Source organism: Rhinatrema bivittatum, chromosome 12 (assembly GCF_901001135.1).
Source record: "Rhinatrema bivittatum chromosome 12, aRhiBiv1.1, whole genome shotgun sequence".
NCBI classification, from domain to species: Eukaryota; Metazoa; Chordata; class Amphibia; order Gymnophiona; family Rhinatrematidae; genus Rhinatrema; species Rhinatrema bivittatum.
Window position 1 is genome coordinate 15,444,971 of NC_042626.1, and position 21,552 is coordinate 15,466,522.

Here is a 21,552-nt window from a genome sequence, read left to right on the forward strand (position 1 = left end):
GGGTGAGGAAAATGGGATCTGCATCTGTTCACAACTGGAAGCCCAAGGGGTTCAATGTGAGATGGCCAAGGAGTAGACGTCTTATGGCTAAGAGGGCTGCTCCAAGGAGTAAGCATTGAAACAATGGTCAGGAGAGCGCCCAGGGGCAAATGCTCTCTGCCACTGACTTGGTGCAAATGTGGAAGTCACTTTGCTTCCATTCTCATCCCCGGTCCCATCGCAGACTCTATTACCCTGGCTCAGTCACTCTGCCCCCAAGGTATCCTTTAGCTCTTTCCCTTCGCAGGCCCTCATATCAGCTGGGTGCCAGAGAGGTGCTGCTCTATTTCAGACACATGGCGTGATGGCAGAACAGCTGGGCCCCTGCCTGCAGGCAAGGAGGGGCTGTATGAATCCATTTCATGTTTCGTCTATTCTTTAGAAAGCGAGGTATTATGCATTTTCTAGTCTTCCTTGCTTTTTGTGAAAACAGATCTAAAAAAAGCCCAGAATCCTTTGGGCTGGGATGTGTCCCTCCCTGTGATTTGAAGCTGGAAGGTCACCTTATTGAAAGGGGAACCCCCTCAAACTCAAATTATTATTGGGTCAGGTGAATATGCCTTCCCTGGCTGGACCCTACATTTTACACCTGGGATGACAGGTCTGCAGGGGACTGGCTGAATCGCTCCCAGTTTTGTCACATGACACGCATGGATTTGGACTTTTAATTTTCTAAGAGAAAGCAGGAATGCAAGCCCTTTATATTGATGGAAGCTCCTCAAGTCAATCTTCAGGGTATCTGCAAGTCCTCATTACTTATCTACTCAATGCCTTGTTACTTTATGACCTGGCCTTGGGCCACTCTACCTTTAGGAAGAGGAAGTATATGAAATGCTTATAAATAAAATGAGATACATTTATTTACATATCCTGGGGCTAAGAGCCGGGCAGATGTATGCAGAAATCCCATGCGTATTTGTTACAGATATCCTGAAAAATCAAACCTGCTAGCATCTCTTCCCCCACGCCTGATGACTGGGTTGGGAACGACTGCCTTAGGTGCAATGTTACAAAGCCAGGATGAGCTCAGCAAGCAGGCCCTGAGCTACCTTATTACCGAGAAAGCTGGTGCTGCTTTCAGCCTTCATTGTGTCCTGCAGCAGCACAGAGCAGCCAGGGCCGGATGTCCTCTCCCCATCGGGACAGGTGGATGCTACAGGCTGCTGAAGGGAACTTAATTCAAAGCACAATCTAAGGCCAGGCGGGCACTTTTAGTTGCCTTGAATTTGATGGCTAGGGCTATGTTCGTGCCCTATTATTTTTTTTTTCCTCCTCGGCTGCAAACTCCTTGGAAGTTCTGCAGTTCCAGCAACTGACGGGCTTGCCCAAATCAATTTGCTGGCAGCGTTACAACATTTAACTCTGCCGATGTATAGTCCCTAATTGACATGAAAAAGAGAAATATTTCCACCAAACATGGGCTGTAAACTTCTAATTCCTCGTCCTCATGCGATTTTTGTTTGTCAGACTGAGTGCCTGTGAAGACCCTTCAGGGCACGAGCCGGGCCTGAGGAATTTTAAGCTTAACTGCAAAGCCTAACCTCTTTAAATGCAAGAGAAGGGCTTAATTGGAAATGGAAAATTCTGCCAAGTTAATTTGACTGCCAGGAGCAATGAGAGAGACAGAACTCTGGGCAGTAAAACGGCGAAGGCTCCCGCAAGCAGGCGTTTGCTATTCAAGCAGTAATTAAAGCTTCAGTCAGCCTTAGGGGAGAAGGAGAAGTAGGCTAGCCTAGAGGAGCAGGGCAGCCATGGTTCAAATCCCTCTTCCCCCACTGACATTCATTGTGACCTCAGACAAGTCACTTTATCTCCCCTTGCCTCAGGTGTGCATTTAAACGCAGAGACTCCTCACCCTCTTACAGCACTGCTTACGTTCAGTAGCACTATAAAATAACCAGTAGTAGTATTAAGCCAATACCACAATCATAACTGGGTTTTGTTTTGTTTTTTGGGAAGGGGGGGTTTCTAGTGAGGTGGAGACTGCTGTGGGAAGAGAGATCCTCCATTTATCCACAGAATGGGACCTAAGCAGACAGCCTCAGTCCAAGCCCCAGTGCTCTGCTACTGTGCCGCCATCCTGCCCTGCAGGCTCTGTGCCAGCAGGTACTAAGGAGAGTCCATTTTCTCTTCCCCAATAAGTCCTTCCACTGCCGGTCAGGGGACCAGGACTGGTTGCAGTGATCTGCAGGGAAAAAACAGTGTTTTATGCACAGAAAGGGCCTTTTACAAAATTGCCTGTCATGTTCTTTACCTGGACTGGGACTGGGACTGCGGCGGGGGTTTGCACTCATGCATTTTCAGAAATCATGTGCCCGGTTTAGCAGGTGTTAGTGTGGCCAGGTGGTCGTGATGGGCCCTACTTTTCCTTTGAGCACTGCTGTTAAGTTATGCGCATATTTGCCGCCTAATTTATGCAGACTGTTACAAAACTACTCCCAGAATGGACAGGTTGTGATATTAACAAGTAGGATACTGACAGCAACCCAGGGAAGAGTGAGATGGCAGCCCAGCTGGTGGAAGGGGCATCCTCTAGCTCCGGAAGCTCAGTTTAATTCATTAGAGAGCAAGTCCCGCTGTCCTGAATACGGAGACTTGCCACCTACCTCCAATTTAGTTTAATTTTTATTTTTTTTTATGGAGGAGAGGCTGATCCAGTCCTGGTTTTATCCCCATTGCATGCAGGGACTTGTAGTTTTGATTTCCCTGCAGTGAAAGGGAAATCAGGACTGGATCAGCCTGCGCTGGAAAACTCAGCCAGTTGTGAACCCTGTTTGACCTAATCGTGGGTGAATGTTGGAAGTTCATGCTCCATTCCCAGCTTTGCCTCATTTTTTGGTTCAAACCAAATATGAGAGAAAAACTACTAAAATACTAAGTAATTATCTGGCTGTACAATAGCACCGTTTATTCAAACAGAATGCCAAGGCACTTTACAATCCACCCGGCCATCTTTGAATGGATAATTTGGTGGCCAGTTTTGATGACAGCTTCCCAAAGTTTTTAAAATGTTGGTATTGTCACTCACTTGTAATTGGAAGAACCAAGGGACAAGAATTAAAATGACTTGCCAGAAGTTGCATAGGATCGAGTTTCAAAGAGTCATGGAGCGGATAAGGTAATTTTAGTTGGTTATCTTTAGTCAAATTTTCATCTGATCATGATTGGCTAAGTTTTTGGCTGAAAATTCATCTATAGTTTAGCCGGGCAAAATTTGGTCTGCTAGATTTAAGACTGCTGCTTATGGAGACAGGGTTGCCCAGCTAAACCTCGCTGGATGGCGCTGAAAAGCAGCACTAGCCCATTAAGTCTTAAGCCCTCCTCCCCAGGAATGCTCCTGGAAATGCCCATTTTTTGACAAGCTAATTTGCTGATCTGGAGATTTAAGGTGGCTAAATTTAAACATTCAGTGGTGGAAATTTTATTTTATTTTTTTAAAAAGCAGAAGTTTAACTGACTAATTCCCAGAGTTAGCTGGTTAAAACTTTTGAAAGTCCACTTCACAAAGTCTCGACAGAGCTGGGATTTCAGCTCACAAGTCCAAGGAGATCCCCCGACTCAGCCTAGGACCATGCCTCCTTGCCAAAGAAACCAAAAAATAATAAAAAGAACATGTAATCATTTTTTGTGTGTCCCTTTTCAGATGAAAAAGGTAATGATCATGTAAGAGAACATTCTTGCAGATCAAGAGCACTGGTAATTTTGAGAACAGGACATGAGGGAAACTCTGTGACTTGATAAAGGAGAGCTTTATTGTAGTATGAAACTTGCAAATAGGAAGACTTAGCAGTAGAGTTAACTGCTGCTGCTATGGTATCTGGGCATCCTATTGCATGTATAAACCTATAACTCTGTCTTTCTTGGGGAAACTAAACAGCTGGAGATGCACTAAGGGGATAAAATCCAGACTGGCATAGCTTTCCCAGGTGGCCACCTTGGACCAGTTGGTATCCCCTAATGGATCCAGAACAAGTGTTAAGCAAGCTAGGCACCTGCATAGGGCGCAACAAAGCAAGTAAGAAAAGTTGGAATTGTAAGTCGCTGCTAAATTTGCAATTGTGTAGCTAATAATTTTACCACTTTTGCATTTTATTCTGCTTCTGCATCGTAAATAAACTACTGTATCGAGAGATAAAATTGTGAACTGTATACACTTTAATTTTGGGGGAAGGGGTGTCATTTTCTAACCTTGCCTAGGCTGCCAAAAAATACCTCGTCTTGGGTCTGACCCCTAAATAGCCAGAGGTTTCTTCAGAAACACTGAAGGTGCTCCCTTTGTGCTGAAGATCCGTAAAACACTTCCTGCTTACTACCAAGGAATCAATTTCTGGTTTCCTAAACTATTTACGCCATGTTATGCTAGATGGAAAATCAACTGGCCCATGCTTTGCAGGTTTAAATACCGTCTCTTGTTGACCTCCTCCACCAAAGGTCACGAGCATTTTCCCACAACACTTTCTCATGGCCTCCTGACCAGTGATGCTAGGCGAATGCATTGGATGAATGGCATGCGGACTTTTACCTGGCCCCCCGAGTCTTTCATGTTCTTCATGTTCATGGCTCCCTTCATGCCTTTCCCTTTCTCCTTCTTGTTCTTCTTCTTCTTACAACAGCATTTCTTACAGATGCAGAAGCAGCAGGTGAGGAGCAGAAGGCCGGCAACCACAGCGATGGCAATCCATGCCCAGGCTGGCACTGCCGGAAAACACCAGGTATCAAAAAAATCGCTGGCAGACAGGAAAGCTGAGACTATAACTTCCAACCTGCTAACGAGCAAGGCGGACCCTGGGAGGCACGTGCAGGTGTTATGAGATTTGTAAAAATAAAATATTCCACACTCTTCCAAAAACCACTTGTCCAGGGCGGATGCACCCCCCCCTGCCCAAATCCCCTCCCTCCCCACCCACTGATGTGGAGAGCAGCGCTGCTTATGCTTACGTCCATCTGCTGCCTTTTGAACGTGCATGGCTGGTGGCTCTGTGAGAATACAGGGCCCGGCCCATTTCAAATTGACGCCAGTACAGGAGACGGCAGATGCAGGCAAGAAATGCTGCTTTCCTTCTGCCGGCAGAAATGGGGGGGAGGGGTAAAGATGGCACATGGGAGAGGAAGAGGATGGAAGTGTGAGGCCCCCTCCCAAAGTATAGTGGCCAGGCTGATTGCCCTGCTAACGGGTGAGGAGTGAGGGGAGCTCTGGATCTTCCTAATCAGATTTCTTACGCTGTGATCAAAAACGGAGCCTACCTAAATTAGCCAGTCTGGCAGGATTTCCTTGTTAGATGGAGAATCATTAATATTCACGTGCTATACAATTAATGGATTTCAGTGTTTCTTTGTAGACGAGCAGGATTAAATTTGGCCACACAAGTGAATGCCTATGTGGAAAGTACTGTCTAAGAGCTCAGAAGGACCTAGATGTCTTTCTGAGCATGCATGGGTGTTCTCCTACTGCTATGTCAGTCTTCTCAATCTTTGTTCTTCCACCAAGGCGAAAGGACATTTTTGCTCCCTTCAGTGGCGAGCCAAATTTTTTTCATGTTTTACATTTTATTGTTTTCTTGCTGTCATTTTCCAGTGCTTTTTTTTTTTCTTTTTATTATTAGTGAGTCTCCAAAAAAAAAAAAAAAAATGAAAGTAGTTTTCCTTTGCTGTTGTCCACTTGGTCAGAGAAGAAACCCTTCAAATTATGCTTGAAGTCGAGCATGAGCTGTTCAGTCTAGATTTCCACAAGCTACATCTCCACTGCCTGGGCTCCTCCCATTGAGTGTGCAGCGCGTGGAGGGATGTCCCCTTCCAGCACTCTCCTACGGGGAGTGGAGGGATGTCCCCTTCCAGCACTCTCCTACGGGGAGTGGAGGGATGTCCCCTTCCAGCACTCTCCTACGGGGAGTGGAGGGATGTCCCCTTCCAGCACTCTCCTACGGGGAGCTCAAACTGTAGCATCGGTTTATCCTCTCGGTCAGACTATGAAGGCAGAAACACTTCTGAGTGACCAGAACCAAAAAGAAAAGCCATGATTCTCCAGGCTCATGCACCAACTGGAAAACATTAAGAAACCGATCCCTTGCGAGGTCGAGAATGACCAAGAACATTGGTGCAAAGGAAAATGGCCCATTTCCAGTGCTAAAAATTACAACTCCAAACCTTTTCAGCACTGAGACCATGGTTTGGCATGGAAACATGGAACAAATCCTCCTGCGTGGTAACCATACTCGACCGATCTTGGTACCAGAGTTGGATACCTCTTCAGTGACACTTCACCTCCTGCAGCAGAATACCATCCCTTCATGCAGAAATTGTGGCTGGAGTTTATTCATAAATATGTTAAAAAGATTCAATCCACTCCTCTGCCTCCTTTGCTCGTAGACCTATTTTTAGAAAAGTTGTGAGCAGTCTCCTGTTTCACCATAGGAGAAGAAACAACACAGTTCTATCTCCTCAAGGGAGCCTCTTCTCTGTCCTTTTGAGGACTCTTCAGAGATACCAGAAGACTAGACTTGCCCTGCCTTGCTTCAAAAAAATGCACAAGCTATTCCTTTCAAGTTAGAGGAAGAAGTGCATCCAAAGGAAGACTTTCTGTGCATCTTGAAATATATACAGGCACTTAAACAAGATATTGCTGCCACTGAGCATAAAGCACGCCAGGATCTCCAAACTAAAATATGGCAGACATCTCTCCATACCTCCAGTGGCCAGAAAAATATAAGGTCCAGCTATGTCCAGGACAAAAGAAAAGTCCAGCTCTCCCATGAGTGGTGCAATCTGCCTTAAAGAAAGCTAAGAAATGTATAATAATGCCAGTATGCCACTGAGAAAGGATGCTAAACTACTAGATGCTAATGAGAGAAAGATGTTTCATGCAGTGATGTTAAGAACTTAAATTTTGGCCCATCAATTCCAGATGGTCCAGTGTCTGCAATATTCTGCAAACAAATAAGAGATGCTTCTGTTGGTTTTTGTCAGACACAGAAGGCAAGTTTGTCTCGTTTCAATGAAGCAGATAAATGTGCAAAGCATTTAATTAGATTAGCTTATGACATTTTGATCATCAGCCTTAATTGTAGGAGTTAGGAGACTTGCTTGGCTAAAAAAGGCTTAGGGCTCCAGAGGACATGCATAATTTGGAGGATGCTCCATGGTCTGGAGATAATTTGAGGACAAAGTGAAAGAAGTGAAGGACCTCATAAAAGATCACTGTTCCACTTTGCAGACTTTAAAAGCCACTACAGAACAACAGTCTTCTCTGAAATACCAGCCACAACCCTTTAGAAGAAAATACTAATACCGCTGCAGGAGGAATCCTTACTAAAGATAATACCACCAACAGCAGCAACTGTAACAAACTAGACCACATGATAGGGATAGAACTCAATCAAAATCATCTCAACAAGTTTCGCAAATGTTGGCAGCCAATTTCTTTTTTTTTTTTTACTAAAGAGTTATCAGCCTTCCTTTCCTCTAGAAGCTCATCCAATGAAGTGAAGGCCTCTCTTTTTCACCACCAATGGACTTATCACCATAGACCATTGGGTTCAAGCTCTATCTCATTCGGTTTCCCCAGACCAACCACAAGTTCTGAGAGAAGAGGAAGCTTCCCTATTAACAAAGAAAAGTGATAGGGACTGGCTCTGTCATGGAGAGACGCAAACAGTTCTACTCAAGATATTTTCTTATCCAAAAAAAAGTCAGGAGGTCTCCACCTGATTCTGGATTTGAGAAAGCTAAACATATACCTCAAAAATGAAAAATTCAAGATGAATTCCCTCTGCACCATCCTTCTTCATCTAGAGGTCCACATTTAGCTGATGACCTTGGATCTGAGGGATGCTTGCACTCATTTCCATACACAGAAAGTATCTACATTTCCTGGTAACAAGAAGTCATTATCAATGATGTGATGTTTAATATGAACGTCGGTATAGAAAAACTAATAAATAATACTAGGTACTCTTATTTGGCCTAGCAGCAGCTCCAAGAATATTTACCAAGTGCCTAGAAGTTCTGGCTACCCATGTCAGAAGAAACAATGTTTTGTTTTTCCCTAATTGGACAACTGGCCTAGATCGAACAGATTTCCTCGCGGGAAAATGGATAGTATGCATGTATTATAAAGTTGGCGAGGTAAACACGTACTGCTGAATTGGAGAAAACGAGTGCACAGCCCTGACAGATACTCAAAAGATGTGAAGCTAACCACTTCACATCCTCCTCTCACTAGAGTTCATAGGGGCAGACTTGGATAGCAAAAAGGGAAAAGTCTTCCTTCCACTAAACAGAATGATCACCCTAATTTGCATAGCTCACTCTTGGTCCAACTAGCCATCGGTATTAGCTAAAACTTTTATGGAGATCTTGGGCCATATAGAGGCCACAGTCTGTCGCACCCTTTACTGGGCTGCACATAAAATTGGCTCAGTGGCACTTGAAACTTTGTTGGAACCAAAGTTCCAACAAAAGTCTCAAGGATTTTGCTATCTAAATCTCTCAATTGGAAAATCATCTTTGTGGTCAACCCTTTCATCCTCTGCAGACTCAGCAAATATTAACTATGGATGCCTCCATTCGGGCCTGGGAATCCCATCTCAACACTGTTTGCTTTCAAGGGACTTGAACCACTCAGTAACAGAGACTACATCTAAAGCTTCTGGAATTAAGAGCCATTTTCAAAGCTCTCCTAGTATTCAAGCCATGGTTGAAGAGAACGGGTGGATAATCACGTAGCAAGGAGGAAGAGGATCTTCAAAACGATGCCAAGAAACATACAAGATGTGGAACTGTGCCATCTTAAGGAAAATACATTTGAATGCTATTCATCTCCCAGGCAAAAATAATGTCTTAGCAGATACTTTTGAGTCATTGTCTTGCAGCCTCATGAATGATCTCTCCATCCCAGCACAGTTCAGTTCTTCTTTAGATTCTGTAGAATACCACAAGTAGACCTTTTGCAGCCACATTCAACCATAGACTTCTGCTATACTCTCAAAAAAAACCCAGCACCCAATGCCCGAGAGTCAATGTTTTTTTGATCCCATGCAACAAAGGCCTAATGCATGCTTTTCCACCAATATCTCTTATATCCAACACATTATTAAAGTTAAGAAAAGACAAAAGGGAGATGATCCCTAATAGCCCATTTTTGGTCATATCAAATATGGTTTCCATGGCTTTAAAGGCTCAACTAATTCAATTAAAAATATTCCCAACTCAATTAACACAATACAATGGACTATTTTTTCACCTCAACCTTCAGTCTCTTGCATTCATGGCATGGATATTAAAAGTAAAGTAGTGCCAGGTGATATAGGCAGCAAGATGACCTTCTACCAGATATTCCTACAACATTAAATGGAAAAAGTTTTCTATTTGGTGCACATCTCAGGAGGAGGATCTATTCGATTGCTTGACTTCAAAACTACTTTGATATCTGCTCAGTCTCTCTAAATCAGTATTAAAAGACTAACTCCATTAGAGTTTATATAAGTGCTCTTACAGCATTATCACCAACATTTAGAAGGTCTTCCAGTCTCTTGCCATCCCATTGTGATGATTCATTAAAGGCTTCTACCATCTTCATACTCCTATTCTCATGGGATCTCCTGTAGTATTTTCTAAATTAATGTATCCTCCATTTGAACCTTTACCATCAATTGACATTAAATATCTTTCTTGGAAAGTACTGGTTTTGATGGGAGTAACCTCAGTCCCCAGAGAGAGCAAGCTTTAGGCCTTAGTCATATTTTTTCAAGAATAGGGTAATATTGAGAGTTATCCTAAGTTTCTACCTAAAGTAGTTTCTCAGTTTCATTTGAATCAGACCAGTATTTTTTTCACAAAACCTCATTCCAATAACGTAAAGCAAATTCTTCATGCCTTGGATTGCAGAAGAGCTTTTATTTTACTTGGGAAGGTCCAAACCTTACAGAATATCTCTTCAACTGTTCCTTTCCTATGACCCAATTAAACAAGGCCTATCAATTAAAAAGCAAACTCTCTCTACCTGGCTCTCTGACTGTATTTCCTACTGATATGCTAACTAGTAAAGTGAAAGCTCATCAAATATTCAGCTTCAGTAGCACACCTTCACTCTGCTTCAGTGCAAGAGATCTGCAAAGCAGCCCGCTGGTCCTCTATCCACATCTTTGTCAAGCATTACTGTCTCAAAGAGGACTTTCACAGGGATAGTAGTTTTGGCCAGCAGTTCTTAAAAGCTTAATTTCACTAGCTTCAACTCTCCCTATGGCCTCTGTCCTATTGGGCTGCAATCTCTTCATAACCAAGACAATATTCTAATGCAACCCTCCATTTGAGAATCCCCATTTGTGTGGTTGAATTTGTTCCTGCTTGTCCACAGAGAAGGCAAAGTTGCTTACCTGTAACAAGTGTTCTTCATAGACAGCAGGACAAATCAGCCACACAATCTCACCCTTCTCTCCGTAGAGTTGAAGCTTAGCTTGTGACATGACTGAGGAGACTGCATGGGGGTGGCAGAGCAGGAACATCTGTGCATGCTCAGAGAGATCTTGTTTTGCATCAATAGTGTCAGCTGACCTCACCCACTTGTGTGGCCAATATATTCTGCTGTCTAGGGCTAACACCTCTTAAGGTAAGTGACGTTGCTTTATGCAATGAAAACAAATAATTACGGTACATTTTTAACTAGATTATTTCATCTACGGAACTTAACTGTCATTAAGATTTGTGAAATGTTTCCATGGTCTTGTACTTACATGGAATCTTATTAAATGTGTTCATGAACTTCTTTTTCAAATCTTCTATTGTATTCGTGGCCTTTCCTGGGATCACAGGCTCAGTGGCATTCTCCATGGACACCACGGGCACCATTGTTGTGGATACTGGGGCCATCTCTTTCTCTTAGTATGGATGCTCTACACAAAAGAATAAAAAACCATCAACATACACAGAGTGAGACAACCATCCTCCTATTTCAGTGCTGTCAGCTTTTGGGCAGAGGTAAAGATAGAGCTTCTCTTCCTGCCAGCCTCTCTCTCTCCAAATGCATCACCAGCTGGCTAGGGAATGCCTAGCACTGCTTAACTCCAGTTCTTTCCTGCACCTCTTCTCATATTGTCTTTGTGATAGGCATACCTGGGAACTCTCAGGACTTGGCCCAGAGACTCTGGAATTTTGCAGGAATTGCCGGGTCTCCGCACCAGCATCTGAAACCTCTGGGTGCCAGTGGCGTACCAAAGGGGGGAGCAGGGGGAGCCATGCTGTAGGGGGCAGCCGGGGGGCAGGGGATCCCATCCTCCCCAGCCAAGAAAAGACCCCGCAGCTGCCAGGGGATCCCATCCCCACCCCCCCCCGGCAGAAGAAGTGGAAGAGGCCCGTAGTCAGGCCTAGCACTACTGGGTGTGCACACCTGGAGGGGGCCCATAACAGCCAAAAGGAGGAGGAGAGCCGCAAGGCCACAGATGGACCCCATCCCAAGGCCCCCCCCCTGTGGATCCCGTTCCATCAGTGGCCAAAATGAAGAGGAGGCCCGCAAGGAGGGAGCCCATTCTTCTAGTCCTCTGTGCCGGCGTTCGGTATTCAAACAACGTGCAGCTAGCACTACTCTATACTGATCTTGCGATTCCCAAGATCAGCATAGATGAAGAGCTAACCCCACAAGATTTGACTAATGCAAGGGCCGGCACAAAGAGGAGAAACAGAATAGGCTCCCCTGTCTGCTCCCACTGGTATGTATGTATGAATGAATGAGTGAATGAGAGCCTGACTAGATGTGTGTGTATGAATGGGAACCTGCCTGTGTGTGTGTGAGTGTGTGAGAGAATGGGAACCTGCCTGCGTGTGTGTGTGTGTGTGTGTGTGAGAGAGAATGGGAACCTGCCTGTGTGTGTGCGTGAGTGAATGTGAGAGAATGGGAACCTGCCTGCATGTGTGCGTGAGTGAGTGTGAGAGAATGGGAACCTGACTGCTTGTGTGTGTGTGTGTGTGTGAGTGAGTGTGAGAGAATGGGAACCTGACTGTGTGTGTGTGTGTGTAAGTGGACAGTGAGTCCATAGTCAACTACTTTGAGTAGTTAACTTTTGGGTATGTTTCTATGTGAGTAACTAGATTTATAGGCATATCTTCTGGTTCACATGATGGAAGATATGTGGGAGTGTGTGAAACATAGTTGATTATATCTTTTTATAATATTTAGAAACATCGGATGTTGATGCTCCCCTGAAGAAGCCCTATTGGGTGAAACAAGGGACCTTGTTGGGACATTTAACATATGATATGCCATAGACAGTAGAGATGTGAATCGTGTCCTCGATCGTCTTAACGATCGATTTCGGCTGGGAGGGGGAGGGAATCATATTGTTGCCGTTTGGGGGGGTAAAATATCGTGAAAAATCGTAAAAAATCGAAAAAAACGTAAAATCGCAAAACCGGCACATTAAAACCCCCTAAAACCCACCCCCGACCCTTTAAATTAAATCCCCCACCCTCCCGAACCCCCCCCCCCAAATGACTTAAATAACCTGCGGGTCCAGCGGAGGTCCAGAACGGCAGCGGTCCGGAACGGGCTCCTGCTACTGAATCTTGTTGTCTTCGGCCGGCGCCATTTTCCAAAATGGCGCCGAAAAATGGCGGCGGCCATAGACGAACACGATTGGACGGCAGGAGGTCCTTCCGGACCCCCGCTGGACTTTTGGCAAGTCTTGTGGGGGTCAGAAGGCCCCCCCCAAGCTGGCCAAAAGTTCCTGGAGGTCCAGCGGGGGTCAGGGAGCGATTTCCCGCCGCGAATCGTTTTCGTACGGAAAATGGCGCCGGCAGGAGATTGACTGCAGGAGGTCGTTCAGCGAGGCACCGGAACCCTCGCTGAACGACCTCCTGCAGTCGATCTCCTGCCGGCGCCATTTTCCATACGGAAAATGGCGCCGGCCATACGCGTATGGCCGGCGCCATTTTCCGTATGAAAACGATTCGTGGCGGGAAATCGCTCCCTGACCCCCGCTGGACCTCCAGGAACTTTTGGCCAGCTTGGGGGGGGCCTCCTGACCCCCACAAGACTTGCCAAAAGTCCAGCGGGGGTCCGGAAGGACCTCCTGCTGTCCAATCGTGTTCGTCTATGGCCGCCGCCATTTTTCGGCGCCATTTTGGAAAATGGCGCCGGCCGAAGACAACAAGATTCAGTAGCAGGAGCCCGTTCCGGACCGCTGCCGTTCCGGACCGCCGCTGGACCCGCAGGTTATTTAAGTCATTTGGGGGGGGGGTTCGGGAGGGTGGGGGATTTAATTTAAAGGGTCGGGGGTGGGTTTTAGGGGGTTTTAGTGTGCCGGCTCACGATTCTAACGATTTATAACGATAAATCGTTAGAATCTCTATTGTATTGTGTTCCATAACGGTTTAAGACGATATTAAAATTATCGGACGATAATTTTAATCGTCCTAAAACGATTCACATCCCTAATAGACAGTGGTCTCGCTGTCCACGATAAATGAAGAAATAATCGGTGGAATATATTAGGCTATATATGGAAAAGTAATGAGAAATTTACATACATGGAATATTTAATCTATGAAATGCTGATGATAATGAATGAAGATACAGTTAGTGCAATATAGTAGTGGTTTATTTGTATATGGTGTTTTGTATGTGTGTTTTTATATATTTCGGCCTATTTTACTTGGTATGGGTATCATGTTAAAACTATGAATGATGTGTGTGTGTGTGTGTGTGTGTATTTTTAGTGTCTTTATCATGTGCACTTGTGTAATGTGATATTTTAATGTATATGTATGTTTATGTATACTCTCCATTATTTTTGATAATAAAAATTGTGTTTAAGTGTATTATAAATTCTAGTGTAAAAATGTATTTTCTATGCATTTAGCAGCTGCTTTGGTATTTGTGTTATTCCCATACCCTAAAGCCCAGGTCCACAGCATCCTGGCTGGGTTTGCTGTTGTCACCTGCATTACACTAGGCTTGTTGTTTAACTTTTTTTTAGATTTCTGTTTTGCTAAGCCTCGTAACCATCATGAACACATTCCTGGTGTCAGTCAGTGGTGCTGTGGCTCCTGGTAAGGTGAGAGAACACAATATAATAAAGTTCACACTTGTCCTTTCATTTTTTTTTTTTTTTTTTGCCTATTTTCTGAAGGAAAGGCAGCTTATGTGATTGTCTTCGTGTCTCATAGCTCAGGATGCATGCGGATTCCAACAAAGACGGAAGCGGCAGATCCACGAAAATACCAGCAAAAAATACCCCGCAAAGTCGACTCCGTTAGTTCCGGCTAGAACGTCTTGGGATTTTTTTGTTTTGTTTTGCTTTTATTTTTTTCTGTTGAAAGCTGTCAGATGAAAATGGATTGACAGTCCAGCTTCGAAGGCAGCCTGTAAATGACCCGGGAAGCACAGAAGCCACTCTGGCAGACTGAGACAAGGAAGTTCAACGAAACGAGACCTTGGCTACAGCCGTGATGTCTCTCTCAACAGCTTAACTGTCAAGCAGCGGACAACTGTGAGCCCCAGCGCTGAGCTCTGCCCTCATGCTTATCCCAAAGAAAAAATACTGAAAGGAAGAAGCGGTGTATATGGGTTTGTGTTTTTTGGTTTGTTTTTTTAGATCCTGTCTCATCCCTGCTCCCATTCCTCTCCCTAGGTGTATATAGTTTTGGGGAAGGGGATTCAGAGGCTCTGGGAGCACAAGGCAGCCCTGGGCAGTCTTTAACTCTCGTCGAGGGGATAAAATGGTTCCATGATTGAGGATGTCAGGTTGGGTCTGCTCTGGCTTTGACACCAGAGGACGGTTCTCCTGCTGCTGCTCGTTTGGTAACTAGGGCTTGATGGGGAAGCAGCTTTACTGTTTGAAAAACTGAAATAGATTTTCATAATAGGACTGGTTAGGGATGCAAGGAAGGGAGGCAGGCAGGCTAGATCTATGATATTAATGTTCTCTTAAAAAAAGAGCAAAAAATGAATTTGGGGACGATGTGGTGAGGATTTAAAGCTGAAGAAAAGGCTGCTGAGTGCATTCAGCTGTGAAGCATAGACTTTAAAGAGATTACAAAGAAAATACATGAATCTGAAATGTCGTTCTGTAGGAGGATTCTGGCAATCAGCTGGATCTCGAAGGAAAGGGTACAGGAGCAGATGGGAAGTGGCCTGGTGCTCTACGCAGACTCTTCAGCTAAGTCTAGTACTGGAGGGCCTGATGGAAGGCAAAGGAGGAAACCAAAGTGAAGTCTGGAACAATGACATTAACAAATGCTCGCGGCAAGATCTGGAAATATGGATGAAACACAGAGAGAACAGGTTGGCTGCTGCCCTTCCTATCAAAGATGACAGACCATGAATTTTGGTATAGTAATGTCTAATGTCCAGAATTATTTAGAACATCCATTCCCCTGGGTCCTGCACTTTTAGTAAGGAGATGTCTGTCTATCCACACACTCTCTCTCTTCTCTCTCTCTCTCTCACGGACTACAGCTATGTTCATGTACACAGCACTATATAGTGCCAAGGATTTGTAACATAGCAGAGTCCACTGCCTGGTGTAGTCTGAGCCCTGCGTATTTATCAGCCTAACGCCATCGACTTACGCAGGACTGTACATTCATGGAGCAGCCTGGATGTTAAACATTTTGGTGGTAATTTTCAAAAAGTTATGCGCTTATAAAACTGTTTTACATGCATAAATGCACTTTCCCAGTCCTCTCCTGGAGGCACACCTACCCGGTCGGGTTTTCAGGATTGCCACAATGAATATGCTTGAGGTAGATTTTCACGTGCAAATCCATCTCATGCAAATTCATTGTGGATATCCTAAAAACCTGACTGGCTAGGTGTGTCCCAAGGACTGGGCATGCATGAGATAGATTTGCATACCCTGGGGTCTCCAGTGTATACAAATATGCATATTCATTATGAATATCCTGAAAATTTGTCTGGTTAGGTGTGTTTCCAGGAGAGGACTAGGAAATACTAAATTATATGTTAGTGAATTGACAATAGGTTTTATGTTCGTAATGGGCTTTTGAAAATAGCTACATGCTACTTTTACATATGTAAATCCTTTTGAAAATCACCCCCCTGAGTATTGTGTGCTGCAACCCATCTGGAGTGCTTTCAGAAGGATAGGATAAAACTAAATAAAGGCCTCAGCCAACTCTGGTCCTTAAGAGCCACAAACAGGTTTGGGTTTACAGCATTTCCCCAACAAACATGTGTGTAATAGATTTGCATATGACAGGCAGCGCATGCTAATTTCTCTCATACATATTCATTATGGATAGCCAGAAAACCAGGCCTGTGTGTGGCTTTTGAGGACCGGAGTTGGCCATCCCTGCTTTAGAGCTTCTCCTGCCCTCTCAGCTTCCCCCCCCCCCCCCCCCCTCTGCTAGGTCTTTCACCCAATTATGCACATTGCAAACAGCAGTTAATTTCCCCAACTTCATAAGCAGCTCATAAAAAGGCCCAGTTTGCATAAGATAATTATACTGAAACCTGAGGAAGGGGACGTAAAAGTTATTTATTACACGGTTTTCTGCCTAGGAGGCTGCACAGGCAAACAGATTGCACTTATCTCTGGATTTTTGCCATCTCATCACACAACTTTTTTAAATGCTTTCCTTCAGTGTCAGCAGATGGCAAAAAGCAGAGCTTAAGGGAGAGGGGTCCTTATCTCTGGCACTGACCAGGATAAGCAGCTAAAAGGAAAGCAATAGAACATGACAATGAAACACGTCCCAGCTTTTTAAGCTTTTTAGTTACGTGCTTCACCTGCCAGTTTGCCTTCCCCAGGAGACAGACCTCCTTTTTATTTGGTCAGACTAGTTAAAGAATTTTGCTTTTCTTCTTCCCTTTTAAAAAGTTTCATTGTATTTGTGCATCTTATAGAAGTTAATGAAGGGGGCTGTGAGAAGGCCTGGAGTGGGTGAGGGGTAGCAAAGAGAGAGAAACAGGCAGGATATATGAGCAAGAGAGCGCAGAGCCTTGAAGAGAAGTAGGAAAAGGAAATTGAGAAGGGGGGGGGAGAAGGAACAAGTGATAAAGAAAAGAAAATTTGCCAACACATCTAGGAGAGGTGAGAGAGAGGAAGGAAGAATTAAGTAAGAAGCTCTCCTTCCCTTCTAGCCTCACTCTCCTCCCCCAAGCTCTCCTTCCCTTCTGTCTCACCCAATCCAACTCATGACATACAAAATCGTACTCTTCTCCCTTCCTCCCACCTCACCTTATAGCCGGAATTCAAGTCAATCCACCCCTGCTTCCTGGACACCTTCAGAAAGAATTGCCAAACCAGGTCAGACCAGAGACCCATCTGGCCCAGCACTATGTCTCCAGCAGCGGGTGCTTAGAGGGATCTGTAGAAGAAGTCACTTCCCATTATCCACAGTCATAGTTCAAGAGTGAATTGAATCTGAAGGCATCCCAGAATGTTACATGTATCATAGACAAAGCAGAATCCAGTCCTACCGGGACAGCCCGAGTCTCCCGTGAATCCGAGACTGGACTTGAATCATGAGGAAGGGTCAGACTTCTCAAGAGTAGCTTCGGAGAGCTTTTGTGTAAGAGTGGTGTGGAGAATCTGTTTGACAATCAGAAGCTGAGCCTATAGGGGCAAAGAACTGGACTTGTAGCTGCCTGATGCTGTGTGCCAGTGCGAGTGGGAGCTTGCCAAACACTTGCAGCAGCTGTGGGTGACAGGTTTGTGTGTACCCCAGCAAGCGTGCATCAAGCTACCTCGAGCTCACTCACACCCACGTCACTGCCCGAGTTTGGGAGTCGATCAAGATGATGACTGGTGTGTGGACTTCACAGCCCAGAGAATCCAGACTGGAGGCTTCTGTAAACGCCAGAGCTAGAAGTCCGTAGGAGAAGAGGTCTCTTAACGTGGCCTAGGACTGTGCAGCCACATATGTGACCAGTTGAGCAGTTCCTGACCACTTCCATTCCTTCAAGTTCCAGTTTCTTGGGAGTTTTCACTTAAAGTTGTGATGCTGCAACCTCTCCTTTAAATCCTGCAGCTTCTTTTTTTTTCTTAAAATCTTTTTATTAACTAGACAGACAACATGACCAAATATGTACTGTACAGTGGAAAGAAAACAATGAAGATACAATGTACTACAAACAGATCATTTTACAGATTGTTGCCTCTGTATAATAAATAAATCTACCAGTGTTGTCACTTCTCTAATATGATAACAAGTAGAAATCCCAGAAGTTACCCCAAGTATGTTTTAAGCAATAACTTAAGAGAGCGTCAATTTCTCAGTTCTAGCAGCCTGAAAAAGTTGTGACTGCCAGCTGTCCTAAACTGTGCAATAGTGAATCTAGCTGCAAGTGGCATTTGAGAAATAAGCTCTCTCACCTTGTCAACCACTGGTCAAGTATTTATTCATTTCAAAATATGTATTTCCCATCTATCTGCTATTCTGGGCAGGTTACAAACTATATTCATAAAATTAATATAAAACAAAATCATCATTTGGAAAACATAAAAGCAGAGACAAAGCCATTATCATATCAATATAGCAACTTCCAATATTATATGATAAAAATAGCATGAAAACAAATCACAACAGCTTTGCAAAAAACAGATTACAAATAACAAAACATTGAATCAACCTGATCAGCGCATACAGAACCATCTTAGAAGAATAAGACTATTGGACACCAAACACCTGAGAAAAGAAAAATGCTTAGTATCCCAGCAATGTTTGTTCAGGAGCGGGAGCAAACTCGAAACCATTACCTTGAAGGCCTCTGAAAACTCATCCAGCCAGAGATCTTGGGCAATTGGGTAATTCCACAATACACACAGATGATGCCCCCTTAAACCACAACCTCTCCAGCATCGAGAGCACTGGGCAAAACTGGTAGTGCAATACAATTGTAAACCCTCTAGGTTCAAGCTCACCCTATTTGGGACATAAGAACATAAGAACATAAGAAAATGCCATACTGGGTCAGACCAAGGGTCCATCAAGCCCAGCATCCTGTTTCCAACAGTGGCCAATCCAGGCCATAAGAACCTGGCAAGTACCCAAAAACTAAGTCTATTCCATGTAACCATTGCTAATGGCAGTGGCTATTCTCTAAGTGAACCTAATAGCAGGTAATGGACTTCTCCTCCAAGAACTTATCCAATCCTTTTTTAAACACAGCTATACTACCTGCACGAACCACATTCTCTGGCAACAAATTCCAGAGTTTAATTGTGCGTTGAGTAAAAAAGAACTTTCTCCGATTAGTTTTAAATGTGCCCCATGCTAACTTCATGGAGTGTCCCCTAGTCCTTCTACTATCTGAAAGAGTAAATAACCGATTCACATCTACCCGTTCTAGACCTCTCATGATTTTAAACACCTCTATCATATCCCCCCTCAGTCGTCTCTTCTCCAAGCTGAAAAGTCCTAATCTCTTTAGTCTTTCCTCATAGGGGAGTTGTTCCATTCCCCTTATCATTTTGGTAGCCCTTCTCTGTACCTTCTCCATCGCAATTATATCTTTTTTGAGATGCGGCGACCAGAATTGTACACAGTATTCAAGGTGCGGTCTCACCATGGAGCGATACAGAGGCATTATGACATTTTCCGTTTTATTCATCATTCCTTTTCTAATAATTCCCAACATTCTGTTTGCTTTTTTGACTGCCGCAGCACACTGAACCGACGATTTCAATGTGTTATCCACTATGACACCTAGATCTCTTTCTTGGGTTGTAGCACCTAATATGGAACCCAACATCGTGTAATTATAGCATGGGTTATTTTTCCCTATATGCATCACCTTGCACTTTTCCACATTAAATTTCATCTGCCATTTGGATGCCCAATTTTCCAGTCTCACAAGGTCTTCCTGCAATTTATCACAATCTGCTTGTGATTTAACTACTCTGCACAATTTTGTGTCATCTGCAAATTTGATTATCTCACTCGTCGTATTTCTTTCCAGATCATTTATAAATATATTGAACAGTAAGGGTCCCAATACAGATCCCTGAGGCACTCCACTGTCCACTCCCTTCCACTGAGAAAATTGCCCATTTAATCCTACTCTCTGTTTCCTGTCTTTTAGCCAGTTTGCAATCCACGAAAGGACATCGCCACCTATCCCATGACTTTTTACTTTTCCTAGAAGCCTCTCATGAGGAACTTTGTCAAACGCCTTCTGAAAATCCAAGTATACTATATCTACCGGTTCACCTTTATCCACATGTTTATTAACTCCTTGGTGCTAGCACATGTTCACTGTATGGCATCAAGTTGGTGACTAGACAGTTCTGTGTCAAAGAATGGAAGCTGAATCAGTCCTGGTTTTACTACCAGCGCATCCAGGGATATGAGACAAAGCAAAATAAAGCTCATTACGCACCCCTAGTTTGCATCTAAGCATTCAGCAGCCTTTGAAAGGTTAGCATCTTTACACTAATTACTTTGCTGGTTTAACAAAAATACATTTAGATTTATTTTGAGTACATTTGCCTGTCTCCTGTTGGATTTTATTTAGTTGTTGCCGTCCAGTAACCTGTAACTCTTAATGTCTTTTTGTCTGATCTCCCCAATCTGGATTTAGTCACTACCAACGCATTTGTAATTCTCTTTCAAGAGCTGCATACTCCTTATCTGGTCAGTGAGAGATGCTGCCACCTTTGACCCCTCTGGCAGTGGACAGACAATGGGACCATAGCGCTTTATTGCCAATCACAAATGAATTGCACTGGTCCACTGAAAAAAAAAAAAGTGGTTTGCCAGCCTTCATTTCAGCCTGTTTTGCAGAGTAAGATGATGTTGCTAATGTTTGATGTTCAATAGCAGGATGCTAAATCCAGTCGGGGTGGCCTGCACAGGAATTAAACTCTCACCACACATCATCAATTCAAACCATGAATTTGGCACAATGCAAACGTGTTGGTTAAAAACACAATTTTGTGGTCCCTCTCAAAGCATGCTTTATTTTCCAATTAAAAGGAACACCACGATGCTTGTGTTTTTGCCTTCCAGTTACAAAACTTTCTGATACAGTGAGGATAAACTCTAGACTTGGAATTTGCATAATGAACTAAGAAAGCAGATATCATATTAATTACTTTGGCATCATATTTGGAAAATGCTGTCAAAACCTATTAATCACTATTTGGTATCAACTAAAAACTCACATTCATTATAATCAAGCTGAGAGCTCCCCAGAACCACAACCTCGGTGCCCAAAGCACATCCTCCCTTTCACTGCAGCCTCGTGGAGTCCACACTCATTGCCATCATCTGTGTGTGTTTTAGTATTAGAACCTCCTGGGTTCTGCACATCACCATTAAGCCAAGAGTCTCATAATGTTACACCAAGCAGAGCTCTGCCCAGTACCACATCGTTATGGATTCCATACCAGTGCCATGCCTCATGGACCCCACACCCATTGCCACCAAACAGCCTCCGATACTGCAAACTCATAGGTCTCACCTCCACAGCCACTGCCACAGAGTTGAGCCCACTCCACTACTACAGCCTCCTGGATCCCACGCCAACAGCGACCAAACTGAGCCATCTTCAGTACCCTA

The 21,552-nt window shown here is 44.0% G+C and overlaps 1 protein-coding gene across 1 annotated transcript in view; it reads right to left on the bottom strand.

Moving 5' to 3' along the window:
- The window catches only part of SYT2 (synaptotagmin 2), a 134,566-nt gene that overhangs the window by 14,418 nt on the left and 98,596 nt on the right, over window positions 1–21,552 (bottom strand). The window contains exons 3-4 of the mRNA XM_029573789.1: window positions 10,767–10,925; window positions 4,562–4,734 (exon numbers count right to left, since the gene is read on the bottom strand). Of these exons, the coding sequence (XP_029429649.1) occupies window positions 4,562–4,734; window positions 10,767–10,902 (309 nt within the window). The 5' untranslated portion in view covers window positions 10,903–10,925. The remainder of the gene's footprint in view (window positions 1–4,561; window positions 4,735–10,766; window positions 10,926–21,552) is intronic.